This window comes from Mus pahari, chromosome 2, assembly GCF_900095145.1.
Source record: "Mus pahari chromosome 2, PAHARI_EIJ_v1.1, whole genome shotgun sequence".
Classification (NCBI taxonomy): Eukaryota; Metazoa; Chordata; class Mammalia; order Rodentia; family Muridae; genus Mus; species Mus pahari.
The window spans coordinates 82,797,202-82,823,622 of record NC_034591.1 but is presented as its reverse complement, the minus strand read 5'-3'; the positions used below and the strand labels follow the sequence as shown (position 1 = coordinate 82,823,622).

At 42.5% G+C, this 26,421-nt stretch overlaps 1 protein-coding gene across 2 annotated transcripts in view; it reads right to left on the bottom strand.

The window, feature by feature from the left end:
- Grid2 (glutamate ionotropic receptor delta type subunit 2) overlaps window positions 1-26,421 on the bottom strand; it is a 1,393,897-nt gene that overhangs the window by 21,307 nt on the left and 1,346,169 nt on the right. The window contains exons 15-16 of one of the 2 annotated variants that reach the window (XM_021188898.2): window positions 3,357-3,597; window positions 115-913 (exon numbers count right to left, since the gene is read on the bottom strand). In XM_021188898.2, the coding sequence (XP_021044557.1) occupies window positions 491-913; window positions 3,357-3,597 (664 nt within the window). In that variant the 3' untranslated portion in view covers window positions 115-490. Of the gene's footprint in view, window positions 1-114; window positions 914-3,356; window positions 3,598-26,421 lie in introns of those variants that run through there. The other variant, XM_029535429.1, reaches the window with a different exon arrangement.

The window sequence follows — 26,421 nt, the reverse complement described above, 5'->3', positions numbered from 1 at the left end:
GAACGGTTTTCAAATCATTTCACAGACACTGCAGGGGTTGCCTTTGGTCCACAGCTAAAGGACACTCGACAACAGTGGAGATTTTTTGTGGATGCAGCTGAAGATGGAGAAAGACTGAAGTTATTGCAATTAGAGTTTCAAAACAGAGGAACGGTGGGTGCATGGGAGCCCTGTATGCAAAGTCAACCCTGCAAGTGTTCTCAGTGACTCAGTGCCCATTCCCTAAACTTGAAGTACAGTATATGAAAAGCAGACTAATAGGATCCTAGAATACTATATTCTTGGGGAACAAGTTGAGTAATGAAAAAAATGGAGGGTGATAGAGAGAGGGAGAAAGAGGGGGAAAAAAAAAGCAGAGCAGGGGAGAGAAAGAACTAGAATTGTTACTAATTATCCTGATTTCTTTTAAATAAGACATCACATCCATGTTAGTCCCACATTACAGTTGCTCCTTTGGGGGAGTCCTAGGATGGGCGGAGCTGTCTGCTGATCATATGGACGTGCCTCGGTCGGGGTCATTGCCCAGATTGAGCCCCAGAGTGGGAGTAGGCTGATAAGGAATAGATGACATTGTTTTGATAGGACTCCTGAAAAAGCCCCCATTAGGGGCCCTGTGCCTAAAAGGGCCAGTTCGGTGCTCAGGCATACTGCCGAAAGCGAAGCCAGAGGCAGCTTTTGCGGAGAGTGTGCGGCTAAGAGTCTGGATCTGCTCTGGGATGAAGGTGGTGGTGGTGATGTGAGTGTTTCTGAAATCACTGATCTGCTCCAGGGCTTGGCGTGTTGGCAAAGTGTCAATGTCCAGAGGGGTCAAGTCAATTGACGAGGTGGAAAACTGTTTATGGGGGCTGTCGTCATCTGTGCACAAGCTATTTACACGTCTATGGAGGTGCTCCAGGTCAATTTCCTTGTCATCCTGGAGATGAAGAAAAAGAAAATAAGGATCTCATCAGTACTAGCTTCCATGGTTTAAAAAAAAAAAAAAAAAAAAAGTCGTTCAGCAAACATGTAATTAACTGAACTTTGGGGCGTATTGGCTTAGCAGATATTGACTGGGTCCCTAGCATGAGCCAGGCAGGCACTGGGCTTGTTTCTGGGAATACTGTCAGGGCTTTGAGATAAAGTATCTATAAGAAATACTTTGCTTGCAGCTGGAACTTTAAAATGAGCATAGGCCACATGCAGCTACAAAGACACCAAACAGGCTCAGGCAGCAACACGCACGCACGCGCAGAAGGTCTGATTCCAGGAACTCCCGTCAACCCCAGCCACCCCTCATCGTACACGCTTCCTCTTTCAGAGCCTCTTTCTAAATGCATTTTCGATCCTTTCTACCATTTATGCTTAGATTTAACTTTTTGTTTTTAGATGAGAGAGCTATACAATATGCTTCTTTGTACTAACTTGTCAGTCACTGGTAAAGTGTTTCCTGCAGCTCGGACCTATGAGGTTCTTGAGAAGGAGTCAGCACAAGAGACTTCTTGACAGAGCGAATATATATATACCCATATATACCCATATATACCCATATATACCCATATATACCCAGTACCTACATCTGGCCACTGTGAGGTCAGAGGGGCATTTAAAGATTCCTTCACGTCAGGACATGTGAATAAATACCTTTAACTGAGGGTCAGTTTTAGGCTAAGTGAGTATGTCTGTAAAAAGTCTTATTTATTTGCTTTTTAAAAGGCAGTAAAGCCTCAGAGTTTCAGAGGCAAATCCTACAGGAAAAACCCCTCAGGGACAAAAACAATACAATTGGGAAGAAATAAAATTTCCTTTGTGATATTTACAGCCAAGGTCAACAAATTAAACTGATGGGTTATAAAAATGCCCATTAGTCATAAGAGGAGAAAATGGTTCTTCACAGAACCTGGAATGGCCATCAGAAATTAGCGGAGGCGCATGTCTTCCCACTACGAATGTAGTACTCTGCAGCAAAAACTGCTGGGGTTCACAGCCCTGTTTCCCCTTCTTCTTTCTCACTTAAGATCCAATCAAAACATCCATTAATGCAGCATTATCACTGAGACTTCAGAAGTTTGAGATGCATAATTTTATGGTTCCCATGGCAACTGTAATCTAGACATCCATCAACAGATCTAACAACGCAAACATTTAATATCTTCTGTAGTAATTCAAAACTAGGAGCTCGTGAGCCCAGAGTTTGGAGAACGTTGAGTCTCAGCTACAATCTGCATGAATGTGGCCTTTGGCTTTGGATTGATGTCAGCAGAGAAATCAGTGCTTAACGCTACATAGAAGACATGACAATAAACCCGACTGGCTTTTGAGTTGGTCACTCACGCAGGTATGAAGCAAGGCAAGCCAAGCTGTTCTTGTAAACGCCACTGATCTGCTTTGCATCTAAGGAGCTACACGGATCCTTAGACTGTGTAGATGAGATGTTTGGAAGACAATACCACCGCGCAGACATGCATATACAAATGAGAGATGATTTTTTTTATTTGTACATCAAAGCCAATCTTCTGCGGAGTTCCTTGGGCATCAGTCAGCCCAGGGCTGGGCAGAAAGTTTAAAACTTTCTTAGAAAATGACCCTCAATCAAACCACTGAATAAATTCAGGTTGCTTTTCACATCGTCTCTTGAAGCTTTCAGCAATAAGATAACAAAGCGGTCTTTTGTTTTGCTTTGTTTTGTTTGTTTTTGTTTTTATTTATTGGTTATTTTTTTTTTAATGCTCGTGTTTTCTCTGGTACATCTCACATGCTCCTTTCACTAAGGAATTATGGGCAATTCTGCAAGCATTTTTACAGATAGCTATACAAACGTGAACATGGCCCTGGAGTTAAGCGGATGACACAGTCAGGGAGATAAGCAGAATCCAGAATGATTTTGTGATGTGAATTGGGCACACTTGGGATCACGGGAGAGCCCCAGACACACAGTCATGTCTCCAGATCTTCATAGATAGATAGAAGCAGTGACTTGTGATGAAGAGAAAGCATCCTTTTGGAGTCTTCTAGGCCTAGTCTTTAAGACACCAATTTATCTACAACTTAAGGAATTGAAAGAAACTGTCAGGCATCTTTGCTAAGTGGGTCAAGGAAATCATAGCCTTGAAGGATCATGAATATCTAGCCTGAGACTCAGCATTTTACAGCCTGCTACAGGACAGGAAATTGTCAGTCTTACAGACCTTACCCCTGCTTTTCATTCACCCCAAGAGTCCTAAAGGGGAGCTGGCATTGGCTCGCCTTTCTGCTTCCCACATGCTTTTGTTGAATCTTCAAAGAAAGCAGAAAGAGCAGTTGCCAATGTTACCCCCTTCTCCCTGAAAATATAACCACCAGATGTTCGAAAGCTCTATCTGGGGCCCAAGTTCAAGTACCTCTTTCGACGGGACCCGGGAGCCCTTCCTCCGGCTCCACCATGTCTCGAGGACGGCTATGAGGCAGGAGAGCACAATCCCCGCGGCCAGGATGCAGAACACGCCTGCCAGGCTCTTGATGTCCAGGGCTCCTCCCTTCTGCTTTGCATCTACTGAGGAGTACAGGTCACATTGGCCATTCTTAGGCCACCATTTGTGCTTGAGAATGTCCATGTCGCCACTCTGCTGCAGCTCCAGGATCCTGGGGGTGAAGAACAGAGTGGGTGTGACTTAAGCCAGGGTGACTTGCCTTGTCCACAACCTGAACGATGATGATCATCCCTCGGTCTAGCTCACTAGAGTAGTTTGTAAGCAGGGTTCTGGGAAGCCAAAACCATGGATTTTCTTCTCCCTTGCCTTTCTTCCCCCCTCCCTCCCTTCTCTTATTACTTCACTTTCATGGGAACGCTAGTGGCCCCTGCCCCATTTATTGCAGTATGTTTTTTAAAATTACATTTGGAGGTGTTGTTCCGATACAGACCTGCCCCTTCCTCCAGAAGGGTCCTGAATGTAGCTCTGGACCATGGTATTTTAATGAAGAGCCTTTGGCTGCTTCTAGCCAAACACTGGTGTGATGTAACCCAGAATTTGTTATACACACAGGAATTCAATGAAACCTCTATTATTTATCATGGTGTGGAGAAGTCCTCGGGACAAGTTTGAGGTTGATAAAATACATCATTTTCAGCTCTTCACACAACCGGTGTACCTTTTCCTTTTAATGCCAAAGGGAACATAGCCTACCTCCTCTGGGAGGTGCAGAAAAACAGTTGATCAGAGGGGCCAGAGGTTGTTAAAAACTCCAACAAGAAACCCTTCCTGGAGATAAACGGAACTGTGAAGGCTGCAGCTTTACAACGCGTGGTTCACACAGAATCAGCCCCAACCTCCCACATTCCACCCAGGCCACTGTCCTGTGTGCACCGTGCGTGCGCTGCTGCTTCTGCAGGAGCTGTGCTGCGGGAGGCAAAGCAGTTCTGCAGGTTCCTGGCCCAAACCCCAGGCATCCCCCAGGTATTTAGTTTTATTCCCTGGGAGCCAGCCTCCAGGGCACCAGTAACCTACAGGGTGGCAATCTGGAAGAGTGGGCACAGAGCACGTAGGGCACAGACATGGTACACCGGTTTTTGGAGCACACAATTCTTGCTGCCCACCCTTCCCTGGCATCCAGTCCTAGAGTCCGGAGGTAGGAAGCCAGCGGCTGTGCTGGAGCCCTGTGGTCTCCGAAGATCTCCCAGCGACACACAAACAAACCACTAGAACCCAACTTCCTGGAGATCATAAAGCTATTTGTCAAGTTATGTTTCTCAGATATATTTGTCGAGATAAGAAGGCAGACAGAGCCATCAGTCTAGCCTGTCATTTTTATATGATTAATTTTTGGTATGTGGTCCTATATTTGTGCTCTGGCCATGGGTCGTATCTTCTTTGTGGATGACGATTTTAAAAGCTTGGGGGGAGGGGAGTTTCGTCAGTCTAGGAGTAAATTACTCCCTGTTCTTTCAATCTTAAATCTGCACAGACAGAAGATAACAAAAGGACAGAGAAAGATCTTGGGGGGTCTGGTGGTAAGGTTCACAACTCACCTGAGAACAGTCTGACTAGCTTGGGGCTACAGAGGATGGGTCATCCCGCATCCCCATCAGCTCCCGCATCCCCATCAGCTCCCGCATCCCCATCAGCTCCCGCATCCCCATCAGCTCCCACATACCCATCAGCTCCCGCATCCCCATCAGCTCCCACATCCCCATCAGCTCCCAACACTGCCTAGTTTGCCTTTCTTTTCACATCAAATCCACCTTTCAAATGTTGCTCCCTTCTTGTATTGTCATAAGAGGGAGGTGAATTGATGTATTAAAACTATGAAAATGATTGTGGAGAGTAGTAGGTTGTCACCATTTGTACCCTCAGAGTTCCCGAATACGTACAAGGCCTTCCCAAGGAAAGGGCCCTGTGGTTATCAACTGTGGTACCCTTTTGGGGACTTACTCTATGCCAGCTTAGTAAGTGTCCAAGACCTGCAGTAAAGAAAGCCTTATGGTTCTGGGTAGCTCAGCCCTCCCCAGATTTCTTCAGTTTGTCCTTCCTCATTTTAGCTACCGACCCAAGTCAACACCGTGTTGAGTTCCAGTTTCAGGAGCCCAAGAAACATACAAGTGTGGCAATTGCTGGCAGGGGCAAGCCTCATCCAAATATACAATTATGTCATTAAGGATTCTTGCTGGGCCCACCCACTATTACCATTTAAATGATGTTGATACTACTAAGAAGCTAGTTTAGAGATTCAGTTGTGTAACATTAATACTGTAGAGGTGCCGGCGAGGTGACTGGGTCAGCAAAGTGCTCAATGTGCAAGCATGAGGCTTGACTTTGATCCTCAGAATCTACGGAGGAAAGTCAAGCATGCTGGCGGTAGTTATGATCCCAGAGCTGGGGACAAGGGTGGGGGTGGGGAGGACAGGTGGCTGTCTGGGTCTCTCTGGCCAGCCAGTCTAACCACCTTTGCAACTTGTAAGCCACCAAGTGAGAGACCTTGTCTCAAAGAAACAATTTAGATGTCATGGAAAGGTTGGCCTTTTATTCCATGTTCATGTGCAGATGTGTATGAATACAAACACCACCTGAAACAAAGACACAAGTACACAGACACACACAGACACACACACAGACACACACAGACACAGACACAGACACAGACACACACACCCCAAGGAAAGATTAATAATTTCTAGAGACCTGCTGTACATTTGCCTATAGCTAACAATACCATATTGTACACTGGAGTTCCTGCTAGTAGCATAATGCTCATTTAATGGTTCATTGCATCATAATAGAAACAACACAGTGGCCTTCAGGAATTTGCTTATCAAAAGGCACTAAATAGTCAGAGCATCTTTAGATACCCCAGAGGAAAACTTTAGTTAGCTGTGAAGAAAGAATTCTGCTTAAATTTGTGTTTATAATGAAATATAAAAGAATGTTACAGCAATGTTTGCTCAATGAAAATACAGTTGTCCTCAGTGTCTGTGGAGAACAGTCCTAGGATCCCCCAGTGGATTTCAAAGCTGGAGAAAAGTCAGGACACTTACGTAAGATGACGTGTTGACTACCTGGAACACTCTCTCCCCGGATACACCCCATCTGCGGTGTTTTGAGTAAAAATGTCTCCCAGTAGGCTCATGTGATTGAACATTTGACTCCCTATTTGGAGAATTCCTTGGGAAGATTTAAGAGGTGTGGCCTTACTGGAAAAAGTACATCACTGAAGATGAGCTTTTGAGAGCTTAAAGGCTCATCCCATTCTTCAGTTCTCTTTCTTCTTTGTCCTTGCAATTAAGTCTGGGAGGTCACCTGCTGTAATGCCTGCTACTTGCTGCCTGCCTCCCTGCTCTGATCGACTCTGATCCCTCTGCAACCAAGAGTCAAATAATCCCGCTCATGGTGCTTTATCTCAGCAACAGCAAATTGCTCATATATGATTTCCAGTCATGTAAAAATCACAGGACCATCTAAATAGTTGTTATGCTGTCCTGTTTAGGGGACGGTGACAAGAAAAATGAAGTCTTCATGAGTTCAGTGCAGACACATCTCTCCTTTTCAGGAAATCTGTGATCTTTAGTTTAATGACTCCGAGGGCATATGGATACAGGAGGCCAAGAACCTTGGCACTAGCCACGCCCCTCTACCATCACACTGATCAGTGTCTGGGATGCTGAAGTTTCTTCCACAGACCTTACTGTCCTCCACGGTTGTCTGTGACCCATGACTCCTGAGGTCTCTCGAGAAGCCCATTTGCTCTCTCCCTGGAGTGCAGGTGGGTATTTATTGGTTGAATATGCATATTCTTGCAATGGCGGCTCTGCCCTCACTCACTGAGGCCGTTTATAATTTATTCCATTTTCTATGAATCCATCCATCCATGCAATAAATATTTCAGGAGAGACTCATGCCAGGCAATCCTTGTGCACAAAATTAATTCCCCACCATGACTGTTCGTTCAGGCAGAGCGACCTGGCTGGACTTCCAGTGTCTCCACTCTGTGATGCTTTAGCCTCTCATTCACAGAGGATCGGATTACAACTGCCTGGCTTTCCCTAATCATGTCTGAAACCTCTGTGTTCCATTCACTCATGTTGGCTCACAGCCTCTCAGTGTTTTCTAATATTTGAGGAATATTTTCACTTAGAAACAAATGTCAAACTATACAAATTATACTGCAGTGATTTAAATTCTAATGCAAATTGGAAGACTTTAGTTGTAGAGTTTTAAGTTCGTGTAAGTAGGTGAAGATCACAGGGTGAGAATGGAGTGTCCTGTGCCCTTCAACCCACAGAGGTCTCTGTACTCAGTAGACCACACAGCTCAGGTGACTGTGGCACTGTAGCAAGACCCTTGCTTCAAAGATATACGGAGAAATTGAGTCATAGAATTCTCCAGTCACACACCAGCCACATTCTGAGCATGCCACACCACATTCTGCGATACAGGCTGGCTCAGGATAGAACACTGTAAGGCTTGTAGGCCAGGAGTTCTGCACATCCTTCCTATTTAATGCTTCTAGAAGCTCCATTGGAGCCTCACCATACCCCTTTATCATTTAAAAAGTTTATTTAAGGTGCAGTTGGAGTAAGCTCCGTAAATTGTAACCTTTCTTTAAAAAAAAAAACAAAAAACAAAAAACAAACCAAAACCAACGAAATGAATTCTTGTAAATCTTCACAGTACTTTTGTAAGTGGAACTTGAAAGCACACCTAGAGGAGAGTTTTGACGTTTAGATATAAGCAAGTGTGTGTGTGTGTGTGTGTGTGTGTGAATTCAAGAATCTAACAATAAAATCTTGGGCCTTATGGAAGGCAGGATTTTCTGTTATGTTCAAGCATTCCACAAGGTGGCAGTATTGTCTCACAGAGGTCTAAGCGTCCCTGAAACCACGGTTTCCTGTGGGCGAGATTAAAACGCAGGAAGCGGACACTTGTGCCATAAACTCCTTTAACTATTAGTCACAAGATTAGCTTCTAGATTGGGATATAAGATTAGACGGCTCAAACCTTTTCTTGAAATGCAGTGAGAAAAATTCTTGCCATTTTAAAGGTCAGGGTAATGACAGTCGCATTTTCTTTCGAGGGCCATTGTAAAGAGAATTGAGGAGACCGCGCACACACAATGGATGGTGCTATCTTGCTTGGGACAGGGGAGGAGAGTGCAGCTTGAAAGCTAGGATCGTCAGAGTGCTTGTGTGTGTGTGTGTGTGTGTGTGTGTGTGTGTGTGTTTACTCTCTGTCGCTTGAGTGTACACGTGCGTCCATGCGAACGCGTCTGTTATTTTTTTCAGATCAGTTCTGACATATTCCTCTTCATTAAGAATATGCGAATAAAATAATCATGGGAGGCAGAGGGAGGGAGGGATCCGGGTGGGAGAAGGGAGGGTGAGGGGAAAAGGGGAATATGATCAGGTATGGGAATATGAGGGACAGGAGAGAAGCCCTGAGGGCCAGCAGAGTGGAAATATGCCACCTCTGGGGTGGGGTGGGAGGTGGGGGTCCCTCTAGAAAGTAGGAGAGACCTGGGAAGTGAGAGACTCTCAGGACTCAAAGGGAGTGACCTTAGATGAAATGCCCTACAGTAGAAAGACAGGGCATCAAGTGCAGGGATGGGGTTGCCATCCCACTGTCAAAAATTCTGACCCAGAATTGTTCCTGTCAAAAAGAACTGCGGGGACAAAAATGGAGAAGAGACTGAGGGAAAGGAGTTATAGTGACAGGCCCAACTTGGGATCCAGCTCAAGGAGAGGACAGTGTTACTGATGCTATGGTATGTGCTTACACACAGGAGCCGAGCATGGCTGCCCTCTAAATGGACCAACAAGCAGCTGACTGAGAAGATGCAGATACTTATACCCAGTGATTGGACTGAAGTTGGGGACCCCTGTGGTTGAATTAGGGAAAGGCTGGAAGAAGCTGAGGAGGAGGACGACCCCCTAGGAAGACCAGCAGTCTCAACTAACCTGGACCCCAGAGATCTCTCAAACACTGAACCATCAACCAGGCAGCATACAGGAGCTGGTATGTGGCGGAGACACATATACAGCAGAGGACTGCCTGGTCTGGCCTCAGTGGGAGAAGATGCACCTAACCCTTGAGAGACTTGAGGCCCCAAGGAGCCCTGGCCTGGTTGGGGAGGAGTGGAGACATCCTCTTGGAGACAGGTGAGAGGAAGAATCAGATGAGGAACTGTGGGAGGGGGGGCTGGGAGGGAGGCAACAACTGGACTGTAAAAAAATAAAAGTAATAAAAATTGCTATTATTACTATTACCACATACTTTTTGTTTCGAATTGCTAGAAATTCAATAAAAGGAATTTCTACTTTAGGATGCAAGGAGAAAAAACCAAAAAAGAACACACGAGTGATTCACTCATAAGAACATTGCATTTCCTTCCTTTTCCAAGTGTTCAAATATTTGCACGCTCACTGAGCGGCAAAAATATTGGAAGGTTCAGTTTAAAACCGGTTCCCTGCTCAGTTGGGTTCCAGGAGTACCTTGATGCAAATGAGCAAATTGCAGGAGAAGGCTGGGAAGCAGTTGGCCCTCCTGTCATATTCAAATAAAAGCAGTCTGCCTGCTTAGGGCCTCTGAGAAAGAGGTTTGCTCATTTTGAAGATAATAGCTTCATTTCTGTGTGGGGCTTCTCTAACCCATTGATCACTTACCACCTTGAACGTCTACTTGAGGAATTGATTTCCAAAATCAATTTATTTGTAAGGAGAGAGGGTTCAGGGGTGGTGGGGTGGTGGAGGGGAGGTGCGTGCCAACCCCTACCTGCAGAAGTGACTTAGATTTTGTTTTGAGATCAGCAGGTTATGGGCCTTTCAAGTTTTATGGGAATCATGGCCCTTTGCTAAATTCCTAGGGAGCCTTTATACGATATCTCCCGTTATCCGAGGGAGGGAGGGGGGAAATGTCCCTTGCCTGCTAAGTCACTTCGACTACGGATGAGTCTAGAAACAATTTAAAAAAATTAAACTGAATGCAAGAGTTTTTCCTCATGCTGTACCTGTAGTTGCTCCTGTGACTTTGGTAATCGGATTTCCCTGCTTTCTAGAGACATAAGTTATCATCATGGAAAGGGTGACAGACATGGCCCCTCCCCCATCCCCATCCCATTCCACAGAGGAGGGAGGGACACACTAACCCAGAGTGGGAATGCCACACATTTTCTGCATTCACCACAGTCTCCCTGCTGTCCTGATTGATTGGGTGATTTTTTTTTTTTTTTTTTTTTTTTTTTTTTTTGGTGTCCCACTTCACCTGGAACAAAGTTTTATCCAAAGCATTTTCCCTCCCTGCCCCCACATACACATCGCTTCCCACACACATGATGGAAGGATGACTGTCTATTTCTCAGGGATTTGTTAAGAATCTTAGGGAAATGGCCATCTGCATGCTTCCCCTAAACAAAGCAATGCGATCATAGTGCGACTGTAAACTTGTTCATACTATACTTTGGGTATACAAAGAAAACATAGCTTTTGCACAGCTTAGTTCATCTTCCTCCTGAGGACTGCGGTCACTGCATAGGGAGATAAAACCAAATTTAGCTTAGTGTGATCTAAAATTTAATCGGCTCTAATAATGTAAAACATCTCTAGATTTATAGCCATCTATCTGAGAGGACCACGAATCCTAGGTCCCTTCCTTCCTTGTGTCTTTTTCAAGATGGCATCTGGATTTGTGGAGGTTGGCACTGTGATAGCTTTGGGAAATGAAGCTGTTGGTCCCTTGGTTTTGGATTTCCTTTGTTGTTGGTTCTGGGGTATGATGGACTAGGTCGAATCCTTAGACATGACTGGGGCTAACGTCTGTAAAGACTGCAAGGTCACTAAGGTGACCACAGCAACTTACAGAAGAAAGCATCTATTTGGGACTAAATTTCCAGAAAGTTAGAGTTCAAGAACATGGTGGTGGGGTGTATCTAGCAGACAGGCAGTCATGGTACTTGAACAGTAGCTGAGAGCTCACGTGGTGACCCTCAAGCACAAGGCAGAGAAAGAGCTAACTGGTACTGGCACGGACTTCTGAAGCCTCAAAGCCAATCCCCAGTGACACATCCTCCAAAAAGGTCACATCTCTTAATCCTTCCCAAACAGTACCCACACAGAAGCTCAATTACTCCAGCCTATGAGCCTATGGAGACCATGCTTATTCAAATCACCACAGTGGGACTCCTTGGTTCTGAAAGGTTATGAGGGAAGGAAGGCCCTCTCTGTGCCTTCATGTAGCCTCTGGCTGTTCTTCAGACAGTATCCTGATGTCACCTTCCCTCAAGAAGCAGATCTCTGAGCCCCACTTACCATTCACAGCCTGGGGAGAAAGGGGAGCAAGGGCGGCCTGGGTAGGAAGACTGGGGTTTGATGGTTTTCCTCTCTTTGGAGGTATTCTCTACTAGTGGGGGGGCCCATGAGCCCAAGGATGCTCTTCAGAGCCCTCATAAGATGGGATGGTGGGCCTCCCTCTGCCCTGGATGTGGTTTGCAAACAGATGCCCATCCTGGCCCGTGCCCCTCCTCTGCCCACGGTTAGAAGTCGCCAGGGAGGGTTAGTTTTCCTCTCCTCTGGCTACTTTTCTTGTGCCTGCAGACTTGAAGCTTCTTAGCTCATGTTTGTGGAAGAGAATTTCAACCATGTAACGATAGAAACTCCATGACATGAGACGTGCCAGATATTTCTTCGATTTGGAAGGACTGAGGCAACTTGGAACTGAGAAAGGGTAATGAAGAAATGTACAATTTAAATATGTAAAAATTATCTCTGCATATTCATGAGTTTTACATTGCTAAAAAGACATTTAAGAGACTCGGTGATGTTTAATGTTGGTAATCTCTGAGGAGAAAATTCTGGAATATTTTAAATAAAGCTTTTCTTGGCACATCAAGTCTGATGAGGGTAGTATTCCCTCAGCATTAAGCTCATTTTATGAGTTTGTACGAATTTTTTCTCTGTGACTTTGTCAAAAGGGCTAATGGTGTGCAGATACTTTTGAGAAAAAAAAATCATTTCAATTGGTTTATGTTCATTTACTGTCCTTCTTGTCCTGTAAAACACAGGTAAACTCTTTTTTTTTTTTTTTTTCCAAAGCAAAAGTATTTCTCAAAGGTTAAGATCTAAGCAGGTGAATACTGTGGCACCATAAATAGATCTTTGAAGCCAGAATTTGAAGATCAGAGATGCTGCGGCACATTCCATCAACTTCCTGAGAGATGAGCATCTGTCAATCACTTCTCTTACGGAAGGCTTCTTAGTGACTGGGGGGGTAACACTAGCTGAAGCAAATACTCATTGCTGTCAGCTAATATATCAGGAAACCCCTTTCTATTTAGACTGGGTTTTGAAACAGCCCTTGCAGTTCTGTCCACCAAGGCTGCCTAAGATCAGAAAGGTGAACAGCTTCTCTTGACTTCCACTGAGTCAGTGTGAATCATCTAGAGCATATCACCAACATTTTAGACTTTGTAGGACATATGGCCTCTATCATGCTAACAGCCCTATTTTTGCACAGTAAGGGCCATAGTCGACAGCTATAAGCACATGTGCTTTATTTACAAAACCAGCCTAGATGTCTGGTCTCTTCTGCTGCTGACGTAGTGCTTTGTGAGCTGCAGAGCCAATAACTCCCTGGAGTCAATAAGGCTCATTTCACTGACTGTGTTATCCAGACTGAAGGTTGCATCTGAGAAAGAATCGGTCTGTTTTAGAGGCAGTGTTTGTGACCTTTATCTGGGTGCTCTTTGGACCACATGTCCTACATATCAATTGATATTACATTAAAGCATTAATGCTACTGCATTTGCATCTTTAAATGAGGACCAAGAGACTGTGTGCCAATTTTGTATTTGAACACACTGATAACGAAATTCACTGTATACAAATGATGGCGGTCTAGTCCCTCACATGGGGTCAGGTTTCTCTGGTTTGGTGGGGCTCTTTGTCTGGCCTGGAGGCTGTGGACTCATTTTCTAGGCAGTGGCAACTTTAGCTTGAAGTCAAAGGAGTGTGTATAGATATCGTCCTGCAACTGAGAGCACAAGGGGAATGGTTATGATTTACACAGCACGAGTAAGAACTGGCCAAGGCAAAGAGGTAGTGTCTTTTATAACAAACGACATGAACACATTTGAAAACCAGGGAAGTATCACAGAGAAGTAAACAATTCCTGTGTACACTGAAGATGGCATGCTTTCATCTCGCCTAGCAGCCCAAGTGGCCCTTCAGGAAGCTTATCAGTTTACAGCCTCAGTAACGGCTGCAGGCATGGTCCTGTGTCAGAGGAGATAGCTCCTGGGTTGCATCAACTGTAGTATTTCACTTTCAGATTAGAAAAATGTAATTTGATAAAATCTTAGTCAATTCTGGCTTCCTTATTCAGAAACAGGTATTCAAGCCCTCCCAGGTCTACTAATCTCTTCCCGAGGGCTTCATTTTCATGTGGATATAAACTTTATCCACTTAACTTTAAAATAATGCACTAAAAGTAAAATACTGCAAAATGTATAAAAATCTTATCGACACATATTTAATTTGAATTTTAAATAAGACATATTATATAATATTTATATTAATATTATTATTTATGTGTGTGTACTCATGTGAATGTGAGTACATGTGGATTTCAGAAGAAGCTGTCAGAGCCTCTTAAGATGATGGTACAGGCAGTCATGAGTCAACACTTATGGGTGTTGGGAATTGACTTCAGATTCTCTAGGGAGTAGTTCTCAACTTTCCTAAAGCTGTGAGCCTTTAAAAGAGTTTTTCATGTGTGGTGATCCCCAACCATAAATTTATTTTCATTGCTACTTCATAATTAAGTTTTGCTACTTTTACAATTTTTTTTTTTTTTGGGTTTTTGAGACAGGGTTTCTCTGTGTAGCCCTGGCTGTCCTGGAACTCACTTTGTAGACCAGGCTGGCCTCGAACTCAGAAATCCGCCTGCCTCTGCCTCCCAAGTGCTGGGATTAAAGGCGTGTGCCACCACACCCGGCTACTTATCTTAATGTAAAAGTCTGTGTTTTCCGTGAAAGGGTCAGTCAACCACCAAAGGTGTCACAATGCACAGAAGAGCAGCAATTGTGCTTATTCACTGGACCATTGTTCTTCCCTTGATAATGATCATCATCATGATCATCATAATCATGATCATGATCATCATCATCAATCATCATCATCATCATCATCATCATCATCATCATCATCATCATCTTTAGTCAAGGTTATGTTAAGTTCTCGCTTGCTTTGAATGTGTGATGACCCCCCTTCAGGCTCAATGTCACTGTGGGTTTAAATATGAACAGCAGTTTGATATGCTTCTTAGAGTTACTGTGTAAGGCATGAAATCTATCGACTGTTTTGATGGTCAGATTGTTCCCTACCTTTATTCTTAATAGTGACATTAGTCACGTTGCTGTGTCTCACCATGGTCTCATTTTACAGCTAAGAAGATGGAGGCTCAGGATGAAGAAAATTTCTCAAGCCCAAGACTGCTAAGTGGTTTATTTGTCTCTCCACATCAGGTTATCTGATTGCTGTGCTTGGCTTGAGCACATCTTCAAGACCTTCATTATTCAGAAAGAGAACCTTGTCAATAGAACCTGCCTCTTTATTTCCTGCTTCTTCATTAACTTAGACTTTCTTTGCCGGCATCCCGGGCTAACACACATCCCACTATATCCATTTCCAAACATTACACTTCTAGTAACACATCCCGATGTCCCCAGAGAACCACATGAATATCGCATGAGTTCATTAATCTCTTTAGTGATTAGAGTGAACGTCAGAGGAATTCATTATCATGAGGCACTTAGGGAACTTTGAAAATGTTATCAAAACACGAAAGTGTGTCCAAAGAAGAGGAGCTCTGAAATACTGTCCTTATCCAATGTAAATCAACATATTGTTTCTAACGTATATTTTGAGAATTCTAACCCATGTGGGGGACTATACTCTCATCATTTATATATAGTCAATTTCTTTCTCAATATGTTCAAACACAAAATTAGCACACTCTCCCTCGATCCTCATTTAAAGATGTAAACACAGTAGCATTTATGGTACCCACATTTATCTCAGTGACTCCCTTCTCTTAGCATGTACACAACCCTCCAAAAAAAATGCTGCTTGCTAAATAACACTTAAATATCCCAAAACTACATTTTAATTATCTAATATTGTTACTTGGAGAAAGTACTTCATTCAGCTACTGAGAAGAGTTTGGCTCGCTCTGAGAACCACTATATATTATGGATATTTTATTTGATTTGAGGGTGAGTTTTAATTTTGAAATACATAGTACCCATTCATGGCACTTTCCCGACAACTTCTGTACCCACAGGTCTTGCAGTAAGTACCTAAAAGGTCAAAGATGCATTGCTCCAAGAATCATTTGCTTGAAAAATCAAATTTGTAATATGACAGATCTCAAGACTTTGGTGACTACTGAACTTTAATTATTATGTATTTTATGTGTTTATGTTGGCAGTAAAAGTCAAGCACTCATTATAGAAATGGCAGACATGATCTTTCATAAAATGAGTGCTGGGTGGCAAATGAATAGATAATCAGGATAATGAAAGCTAGGCAGAGAGATGCTAGAGAGTTGAGAAGACCCAGACAATAGCTCCCACTGAGATGGAGGACATAATTGCGTTTGGGAAGAGAACTCTTTTGGTGATCTTTTAAAATGTCAGCCACGTCCTTAAGCACAGTGTGGTATTTGGGTTATAGGGTAAAGGGGAGATGATTCCTTTCTTTCTGCAGTGAGAAACTGGCAGTGATCATCCCTGCTCAGAGCCACTCTGTACTCTTTGCCAAATTTTCACACATGCTTTAAAATAGGTGCAACCTGAAAAGGTGTGCTGTGTATGTGCTAAAGACGGTGGCACACATAGGTGCAGTACTCATCCAGAAAGGGTGATGGAAGAAGACATTTTGAACGAATAAACACTTTCCTGAACATGAGCACCACACTGAACTTTCAAACTGCGGCATGGCAGTCTACCGAAGGAATTCATTATTTGGAGAGCAGTTGGAGAAGCTGGTTTGATAACTGGAGATTTGTTCTATGATGCAAGTGACATCTTCTAAGTTAGAGGTTCTCCAGTGATGCATGTTGGAAAAGAAAACCAACTCAAGGTTTGTTTGTATGAACTCTGTCCTTGATTAAAGTCTCTATTAGCTTCCAAAACATCAGTAACAGTACAACTTGGACTCTTCAAAAATTATACCTTAGATTTTTGAATAATTTATGTTTCATTTTAGCACTGTTATAACTACGATAGAAAGAGCCTTGGTTTTTGAAAGAGTTAAGACAGTAATTTAAACTTTCTTTTCAAGGAGACCTTAGGTAACACTTCTCATTTTAGACATTTGAAAAAGTCCCTAACATCTTCCTATCATGATCCTGAATGTGCAAATGATGTTTCTATAAATGGGAAAAAATAAGAAAGCAGAACAAAAACTCTTTCTTGGACATTAACCTGCAATTATGCTACTGTGTAATTTCACTGCGGTGTGATTATGGACTTGGATAGGCTCAGGACAATGAGAGGTAGTGGGTAAGAGGTCACACACCTTGTGGGGAAGGATGAGCAGCTAGGGGACAACCTTTTGGAGAAAGGATTGTTTAGGATGAGAAGTTAGGAATGAGTAGGAGAAGCAGAGGCATGTGGATAGAGAAGGGAAGAATTTCGATTGGGGAACCAGTGTAAGAAGCCAAGGAGGGAGAGGGCATTGACAAACTGAAGAGAACTTCCTGAGATAAACATGGACGTGGAAAGGACCAGGCTAATGTGGAAAAGCAAGCCTTGTGACTTCTTTAAGGTCATTAGAATTGCTGTTGGGCTCATTGGCATTGTCATTCTGCCTTTAGATGCTAACTTCCTTTAGTGCAGTGCCATTCACTATTAATTTTTTTATTTTCAGCTCTGGGCATATTCTATGCTTTTGTAAACAAGGAATGTATTGATGAATGACAGGAGTGTTCTTTCCCCTTCCACCACCAAAGCCATCTCTTGGGATGCATTTGGCCTTTCTGAAAAGATGCTACTGAGAACTTTCCATTTAATACTGAAGCCCACACCACTGTATGATATTGCCAGAATGACCCTAAGTAGTCTGTGCTCTGCACTGCTAATTATTGTTGATCACTGATACCCATGTCCCCCATGTACATCTCTCATATTTCAACCATACTATTAACTCCAGTAGGATGGAGACTTCAGGTGTTTTTGTTTAATTCTCTTTACCCCAAACATAGACACTTGCCTTCTACATCAGTACAGAAAATATTTGCAAACATGATTAATCATGAATGTTAAAACAGTGGCATTCCATGGCATGGTGCTAGAGAAAGGCTCTGGTCTCTGGTCTCACTAACTACATGTTGGCCCTCTCTGCTTTTATTTGCCTGTTTAACATTTTCTGTGAGTTACTCTGTACTTCAGTGACCTTTTTGAATATCTTTGATATAGCTAACTGAAATTACCCTTAAGCGAGGCAGAACCCCTTAGGAGAGTCAATGCAATACATTGGTAGCTGTGGTAGCTGTACCTGGAGACCAAGCCATCACATCATTAGAACCAGATCTCTCCTCCTTAGCAATGAGCAAAGGAAGAGGCTCTTTAGCCAGCCTTGCAGAACCACAATTGTTTCAGTGATCTAGAAAACCCCAGTTAAAGTGGGACTGTTTAATTACACAGACCCCTTGTCTCCCAGGTAAATATTTCTGCATTTAAAGTGCCTAAAGATAAACTCATGGTCACTGGGCATTTTTGTCTGATCCCCCTTCCTGGAATGCATTGATGAAGGCTTATCTCTGCCTGTAGACATTACTCATATATTTAATTGGCATATTGGGACAGATGGCCACACCTACTCTGTTGAAAGTCATGCAGTTGGGGTTTTTGCTCCAAAACTGTAGTAGTGCTATGGACCAAATGTTACATTCATCCAAAAAAATCCTGAATTGAGTTCCTAATACCCACTGTGATGGATGAGGAAGTAGAATCTGGAAGCAGGGATTGAAATAGAGGTTAAATGAGGTCAGAAGGGTATTCCCATAATCTGGAGGTATTAACGCCTTCTAGGAAAATATACCAGAGAGCCTGCGCTTTTTTCCACACAGAGTCCATCTCTAGACAGAACAAGGTGATGCTTCCCTGTAAGCAGAGAACGGAGAAATAACAATGAAAACTGTCCTCCTGGCTTGCAGATGTTAAACGTCCCAGACTGCAGACTGTGGGAAATAGACTTCAGCGGTGTGAGGTACTCAGGGTGTGGCACTGTGCTCTGATTGGTTGCTCTGGCACTCTGTTCCCCAAGGACTGTGAGACCTTGGTACTGAAGTGCTGAAACCTTAGTTATCTCTCTTATTAGGAGCCTCTGTCCTGAGAACATCTGACTTCCTTCTCAGAATCATGTCTAGGGTAGAACTGATTTTAGATGCAGAACCTTTAGAATTTATAATCATCTCTCTATTAATATTTAATCTTACTTTAAAAAGTAGACCTGCCGACAAGTCAAACAGCTTGCACTTTTTGAATGTCATCTAATAACCTGCACAGCATTTCTCTGGTCATTGTCTTGTTTTTATTATACACTCCATATATTAAAACAAACAACTCAAAACAAAACTTTATCCTTTAAGTTAGCTACCAAAGTTTTCATATACAAATTTTTTGTTGATTTAATTTCCATGATATGAAGTTCCTATGCTTTGGATATTACATCCTTATAAAAGGCGTCTCTTACTAAAACTTATTTTAACAAGAGTAGTGGGATAGACTTGCACTATTAAAGGAATCAAATTGTTCCCAAATATCTGACATATCATAATCCGATGTGGCTACCGCATTAATCACTTTAACTAAACCAATTTAAAATCATTATATAACTCAAGAGCCAAAAAACAAAACAAAACAAAACAACCCCAAACCAACAACCCCCCAAAACCACCTTCATTTTTAATGCTGATATCTAGCTTCACTGGAGTTGATAAAAACCGATCTTCATTAAAATTGTATCATCTTGGGTGTAGTGTTTGCTTAAAGCCTCTACTAAACCTGTACTCTTTGGTCATTTGACATGAGAATATGGATTTCTTAATCAGGAATGTGAATTATAAATAGAGTGCTTGGTTTCCTTATGTGCTTCCAGGAATGTGTCTGACTTGTAAACTGGTAATGCTAGCTGTCTCTTTTTATAAGGTAGCAATCTGAGGTACTCTGATATAATGGTTATTTATAAAAAATTACATAATGTGGTATAAAATAGCAGCGAGACTCATCTAATTCCATGCAGAAAGGATAATTGATGTGTTACTGCTCTGCTTCACAATTTCGTTTTCCCACGCATGGAGATATGCTGGGAATTAGTCTATTCCATCTTCTTAATGAGACTTATCTATTACCTCAGATAATGCATCTATTTTCTTCAACCAGCAGGATTGACTGCTTACAGGAATGAAGTTTTCAGTAGTTATTAGAAAGAAAAATTTCCAACCTGCATAGAGACAGTAGTCCATCCCTTTGATGTCTGTGTGGCTGGATAAAATGAGGTGGTGTGGCTACATCACTGTTCGGAGGGATGTTGATTCCTACAGTACTATGATGCTTATGAGTGCTGCTTACTGTTTTCCATGATAAAGGAAAAGCTGTGTGCACATCCATGTTTACTTTCTGTGTGGTATTATATGAAGCTTCAGTAACTCAGAGAACATGCTTGGTAAAAACTTGAGAGCCACTCAGTCCTGATAACAACTGCCAGAGGGACTAAGTGGCTGTCTTCTGTATAACCATATATATACAAATATAGACATTGGAAAATTCTAGTATTTCTCAACTTTAAACTAGAGATAATCAGCTTTTCAGGTTTGCTCAAAACCTCGGTGAATTAGAAATGAAAGCAACTCAGTTATGCAGGGATCTGAAATGTTGATAAGAACCTGACTGAATAAATGTAGAGCTACATATTTCCCATTTGTATATTTGGTTATATTTCAGATCCTGAAATGCTTGTAATATTAGTAAATTTTAAGGAATCTTTATGCTATTTCTAGATGAACAAAATAAGAAGATAATGCTTTCTCATAAAAAAAAATCATTGAAATAAAACTCATGCTACATACATCAGTTCAAATAATGGCGTTCCATGTACAATAAATGAACCTGCAACTATAGCAACAAAGGTCATGTGAGAATCAACCCCATTTGTGGCTGTCAACTTGGCTTTATCTTTGTGAGCAGCTATATTCTAGGAGATATTCTAGCTGACTGTGTTTTGAAGTTATGTTCCTACAGGTTAACAGAAAAAGAGGCATGCTAATCTACTGAGCTGTGACACATGACCTATAACATGCATGAGTCAGTGGACACAAAAGTATGGAACTGAATTTCTCGCCATTTGAAGAAGCAAGGTCTATGGTAGTGGGACTCTCTGGTGGTCTATAAATGCTGGCTCTTCAGTAGAGCTCACATATGAGAGCTTGTGCTAGATGAATACCTTAGGTAGAGTATGCAAGAAACAGGGAGTGGTTAAGTGATTAACTTGCTATACAAGTGTGAGGACTTGAATTAGAATTTTTAGAACATATTTAGAGCTGGACAGAGTAGCCTATGCCTATAATACTGATGCTCTTACAGCAAAGTGGGAGGCAGAGAGAGAGAGAGAATACCTGCAAGCTTACATGCCATCTAGCTTGGCATACGCAGTAGTGAGCAAGAAAACATGTCTTACAAAAGGTAGAAGTGAAGATTCACACTTGAGGTTGTCTTTGGTGGGTTTCACACACACACACACACACACACACACACACACACACACACAGAGAGAGAGAGAGAGAGAGAGAGAGAGAGAGAGAGAGAGAGAGAATAAAGAAGAGAATAGCATTTAATGTCAATCATTATAGCCTGAGAGCATTGGCCAAGCTTCTTAGAACTCTGAGGTCTTACCCCAGCATATGGACTCTGTTTCCCTTCAGTTATGCCCAAAGGCTTCTTGTAGGCATACTCTTGTGAGGTTTACCAAAGAGCATCAGAGGGCATCAGATCTCATAACTCATAGCATCTTTGTTGAGTTCTAGTTTTCTCCTATTTTCTACCCTATGGTGGTCTTATCGGCATCATAACCGACACTTGACATCATGCTGTTTTGATAAGCTGTGGTATTTGCTAGCTCCAGTGCACTAAATACATTTTCAACTTAAATTGTGGTTTGGATAAGAATCAAGATGTGTTCCAACAGAAACTGAAACTACAGTGGCTGCTTCTAGGTGTTTTGAGGAGTACACACAGACAGAAAATAGATATGGATTTAACTTTTGCAATCTTTTATATGGACGGAAGGCATGCATAATGAATGATTGATGACTAAAGAGAAGTCAGAGATTGTCAGCAAGGAACAGATAAGGACTTGGTAAATTGAAAGGAAGGAAAATAATTTAAAGATAGATTTTTTTGGAATGGGAGACTGTGTTATTTGAGATCAGGAATATTAAAGTTAGGCAGATAGATTTCTCTCCCTCTCATTTCTGAGAGTTGCACTTTGTTATGGCAGCCTGGGTACAAGACAGAACTCAAAGCATTTCAAGCACTACTGAAAAGTTGCGCCCAGAGAGTGCGCTCCCTGCGCATACAGACTAAGTAAACTGGGTCCTCAGAGGGTCAGCCCTTCTGATCGATGTCTTGTCATATTGCCCGTGCATGGTGCTCAGCATGTTAGCTGACCTGAGGCAACATTTTAGTAGAGGTTGGCTATTTTTGTAATCATTATAAAGACTATTTTTTTTCTTTTTTGAGAGTGTTTCTGTTTTGGGATATCAGTCAGGCTTACCCTCAAACTCAAGTCCTCTAGCTTTTGCCTCCTGAGTGTTCCCGTAAGGCCTGTGTTAACATACAATATCCTCTCTCCAGAGCTTCCATTTCTATTTTCTGAACTAGATTGTGCTTGTCCAATAGCTGAGTTCACACCTACAGTGCCGCTTAATTTCACATGCCTAAATTTGATATTTTGTTAAAAAATATAAACACAATTCTAGTGTATATAGCTGAATTAAATGTTATGTCTCTTCCCTCTTAATCACAGTATGATTGGTTTTTTTTTTGGGGGGGGGAGGCACCTTTTAATAGAACTTAGGTGGGATCATGATGGTGGCATCTTCTTAATGAGACTAGACCCACCCCTACCCTGATCAAAAAGTCAACCATCCGAAGAGTGGTAAGAGAGTTCTTACAAAGAATTAAATTGAGCAGCACTTTCACGTTTACTTACAGAACTGTGAGAAATCAATTTCTGTTTTTTTTTTTTTTTTTTTTTTTAATGATGCGAGTTTTTTTTTTTTTTTTTTTTTTTTAAGACAACCTGTCTGTGGTATTTTGTCACAGCAGCCTGAGTACAGGACAGAACTCAATGCATTGTGAGTACTACGGAGAAAGTCTGACGCAGAGAGCCGCGGCAGCATGAAGCTTTCAGAAGGTGGGGCCAAGGTTAGAGCCTGTAAGGACTGTGGAGCAGCCTCAATTTCAGTATCACCCACTTAGTGTGCTCCTAACCGTGTCTTCACTCACCTGTCCCTGACCCAAGTGTGACCCAGGGACAGAATCTGACTTGCAGTGAGGATTTGCTTATTTCAACGCAGTCAGCTCCGTTGCTGGATCTCTTGATGAAACTGAGGATGCCACAAGAGGCCTTGTCAGTGTGCAGCCAGTTCCCAGCCACACAGGAAGCAGTGCGTAAATCACTGTCCCTCCAAAGAGAGCTGCAATCAATAATGCTACACACACCTTTCCCCCAAGAACCAGTATTGCCTAGAACTGTGGGAGACTCATTATAGTACCAGACCATGATGTGGAGAAATGAAAGGAACAAAGCAGTTTATTCACTGACAAGAAAATATATGAAAACAAAACCAGTATAGGTTTAAACAGGAAGTCTCCACCTTTACATGTGCCAGCAACAGGCCAACTGAGAGGCAAGATGGAAGCACTGCAGTCATTTATGATCATGTGATTCTTTGAGCCTTTTTTTTTTTCTTAAAGATCAAATTTGAAATTGCATCCTGAGCAGAAGTAACGAGGTAAGCAATCGAGGGGTGGAACTCAGTTGCTGATTGTACTGTCAGTAATATAAAAACAATTGTCTTCATTGAGAATGCTCACTTCTTTTATCCATGTAAGTTTTTGAAGGTTTAACATGATTGGCCCCTGCTGTAATAGCATGTTCCCTAACTCTTCCAGCTTCTCCCTATTTCTCAAGCATTCACTGCTATGGGCCTCCATTAAGGTCTGGCTCTCTGTCAATCATATGGTCAATGAGATTGACACGATGGCTATGGAGTCGCATGCAATTGAGCTGTGATGCTGATGAGGTTAGACATACTAACTGCATCTGCAACTTATGGTTTGCATATACAGCAGACTCCCAAAGGCTCATGTACTGAAGGCACGGTCTTCACTAGTGGTGCTAGGGTGCAGTGACTGGCACCTCATCGAGGGGTGGGGTCCTGGTTAGAAGACGTGATTTGATTCCTATATCTAGGAAAGGGTACTTTGCCCATCCTCTTCCAGCTTCCTCACCAGCATGAGGTGGGCAGCTTTGCTTCCATGTTCTTCTGCCACCATATTTTGCCTTACCACAGGTCTAGAAACAATGTAGACAGCCAATCATGGATTACAAGTTAAGTCAATTCCTTCTACCTTTAAAAATGTATCTTTCAGGGCTAGTGAGATGGCTCAGCCAACTTATCCCCAGAATCCATGGAAAGTCAGGCGATCATAAAATCCACAGAGTCATCCTCTAATCTCCACAAGCATGCTCGTTGCACACTTGTAACAACCACGAATAAAAGAAAAAGTTTCCGGTGGGTGTTCTTTCACCATGACTAAAAAACTTAGGCTGCTTTCAGCTGTCCCTGCATCGTTGACATGTGACATTATTGAGAAACATCTACAGTTGACAGAAAAGCAAATGGACATAGCCTTCCTCCCCTGTTTGCTTCATTTTGTGCAGAGAGAAGAACAACAATAAAAAAAACCTATAACAAGAAATTGTTCGATGGGTTTGTTGATATTTCTGTGTAAGGAGCCTGAGGTTCCTTTAGCAAAAGGAGTGGAAGATGGTGATGTAACGGGCTGGCAGTTTGAGGAGAACCTCTAGGCTTTCCATCCCTGAAAGAGAGTGTGAACCCTCAGGAGTGAGGACTTCAGGGATGGAAGCGTGGTGACAACACAGAAGCTTCGGATTGTCTAGGTGAGCTCATCTGCTGCTCTCAGATCCCTCCACCTGACTTCTTGAACACTTGGATTCAAGTAAAATAAATGGAAAATGGTTGGAGCAAGCTACGGGTACACGTTGAATGGCCGTTATCATTTCTCATGGGTCACTGAGCTCTCATTTTGTACTTGGAATGTCTCCACAGCCACACAGCGGGTACTCTTTCCTAGGAAACGCTCAGCTCTGTAAATGGCCATTTTCTGTTCTAGAGAGGAACTGCTATACTACGGTCTTTTCTTTTAATTGATTCCCTAAAAGATTTTATGTAAGAGAAAAGAGATAAATAAAACAAAACTGAAAGTTTTTGAAATCTCTGACCCTCACCATGGGGTACAGTAACACCAAGAGAGGCAAAACCACTGCCATTCAATTTACCTAAGAAAATAAAACAAAGAAAACTGAGACTCCATATCCCAGTTCTGTAAGTCACAGCTCAGAACACCTTCACTGATTCTTGGGTACCTCCCTTATTCCAGGTCTCTGTCTCTTCCTGGAGATGCCCCTACCACCCCACCCCCTTCAGCTGCAGATTTCCATTCACTTTCATGGCCATCTGGCCATTCCTCCCCACACCTGATCTCATTTCCCTCCCCATTCCCTCTCCCTCCCAGTTCCCTCCCTCAGTCTGCTGCTTGTGACTGTTTTATTCCCCCTTCTAAGTGAGATTCAAGCATTCTCTCTTGTGCCTTCCTTCTTGTTTAGCTTCTCTGGGGCTGTGGAGTGTAGCATGAGTATCCTGTACTTTATGGCTAATATCCACTTATAAGTGAATATATACCATGCATGGTCTTCTGGAACTAGGTACCTCATTCAAGGTGATCTTCTAAAGATCCATACATTTACCTGCAAAATTCATGATGTCTTTGCTTCTATAGCTGAAGTGTAAGTATTCCATTGTGTAGATGTACCACATTTACTTTATCCATTTTTCAGTTGAAGGATATCTAGGTTGTTTTCAGTTTCTGGCTATTATGAATAAAGCTGATATAAACATGGTTGAGCAAGTGTCTTGTGGGATCTTGGAGTATTTTTTGGGTATATGCCCAGGAGTGGTATATCTGGGTCTTAAGGTAGAACTATTCCAAGTTTTCTGAAAACACCACCAAATTGATTTCCAAAGTAGTTGTGCAAGTTTGTACCCCCACCTCTAATGGAGGAATGTTCCCCTTGCTCCATATCCTAGCCAGCATGTACTATCACTTGAGTTTTTGATCTGACCAGTGTGAGATGGAAGGCAGGAACCCTAATGGAACAATCGGGATACCAACCCACCCACAAAACTTTTGACCCAAAATTTATCCTGTCTTCAAAAAACTTAAGTACAGAGGATGGAGCAAAGACTGAGGGAATGGTCAACCAATAACTGGCCCAACTTGAGATTCATTCCATGGGCAAGCACCAATCCCTGACACTATTAATGATATTCTGTTATGCTTGCAGACAGGAGTATGGCATGACTGTCTTCTGAGACGCTCCACCCAGTAGCTGACTGAGACATATGCAGACACCCACAACCAAACAGTGGATGGAGCCTGGGAACTCTCAATGGAAGAATAGGAGGAAGGATTGAGGTTCCGAATGGGATAAGAACTCCACAGGAAGACCATCAGAATCAACTAAGCTGGACCCTTGGGGCTCTCAGAGACTGAACCACCAACTCACCAAATAAAGAACATATATATATATATATATATATATATATATATATATAT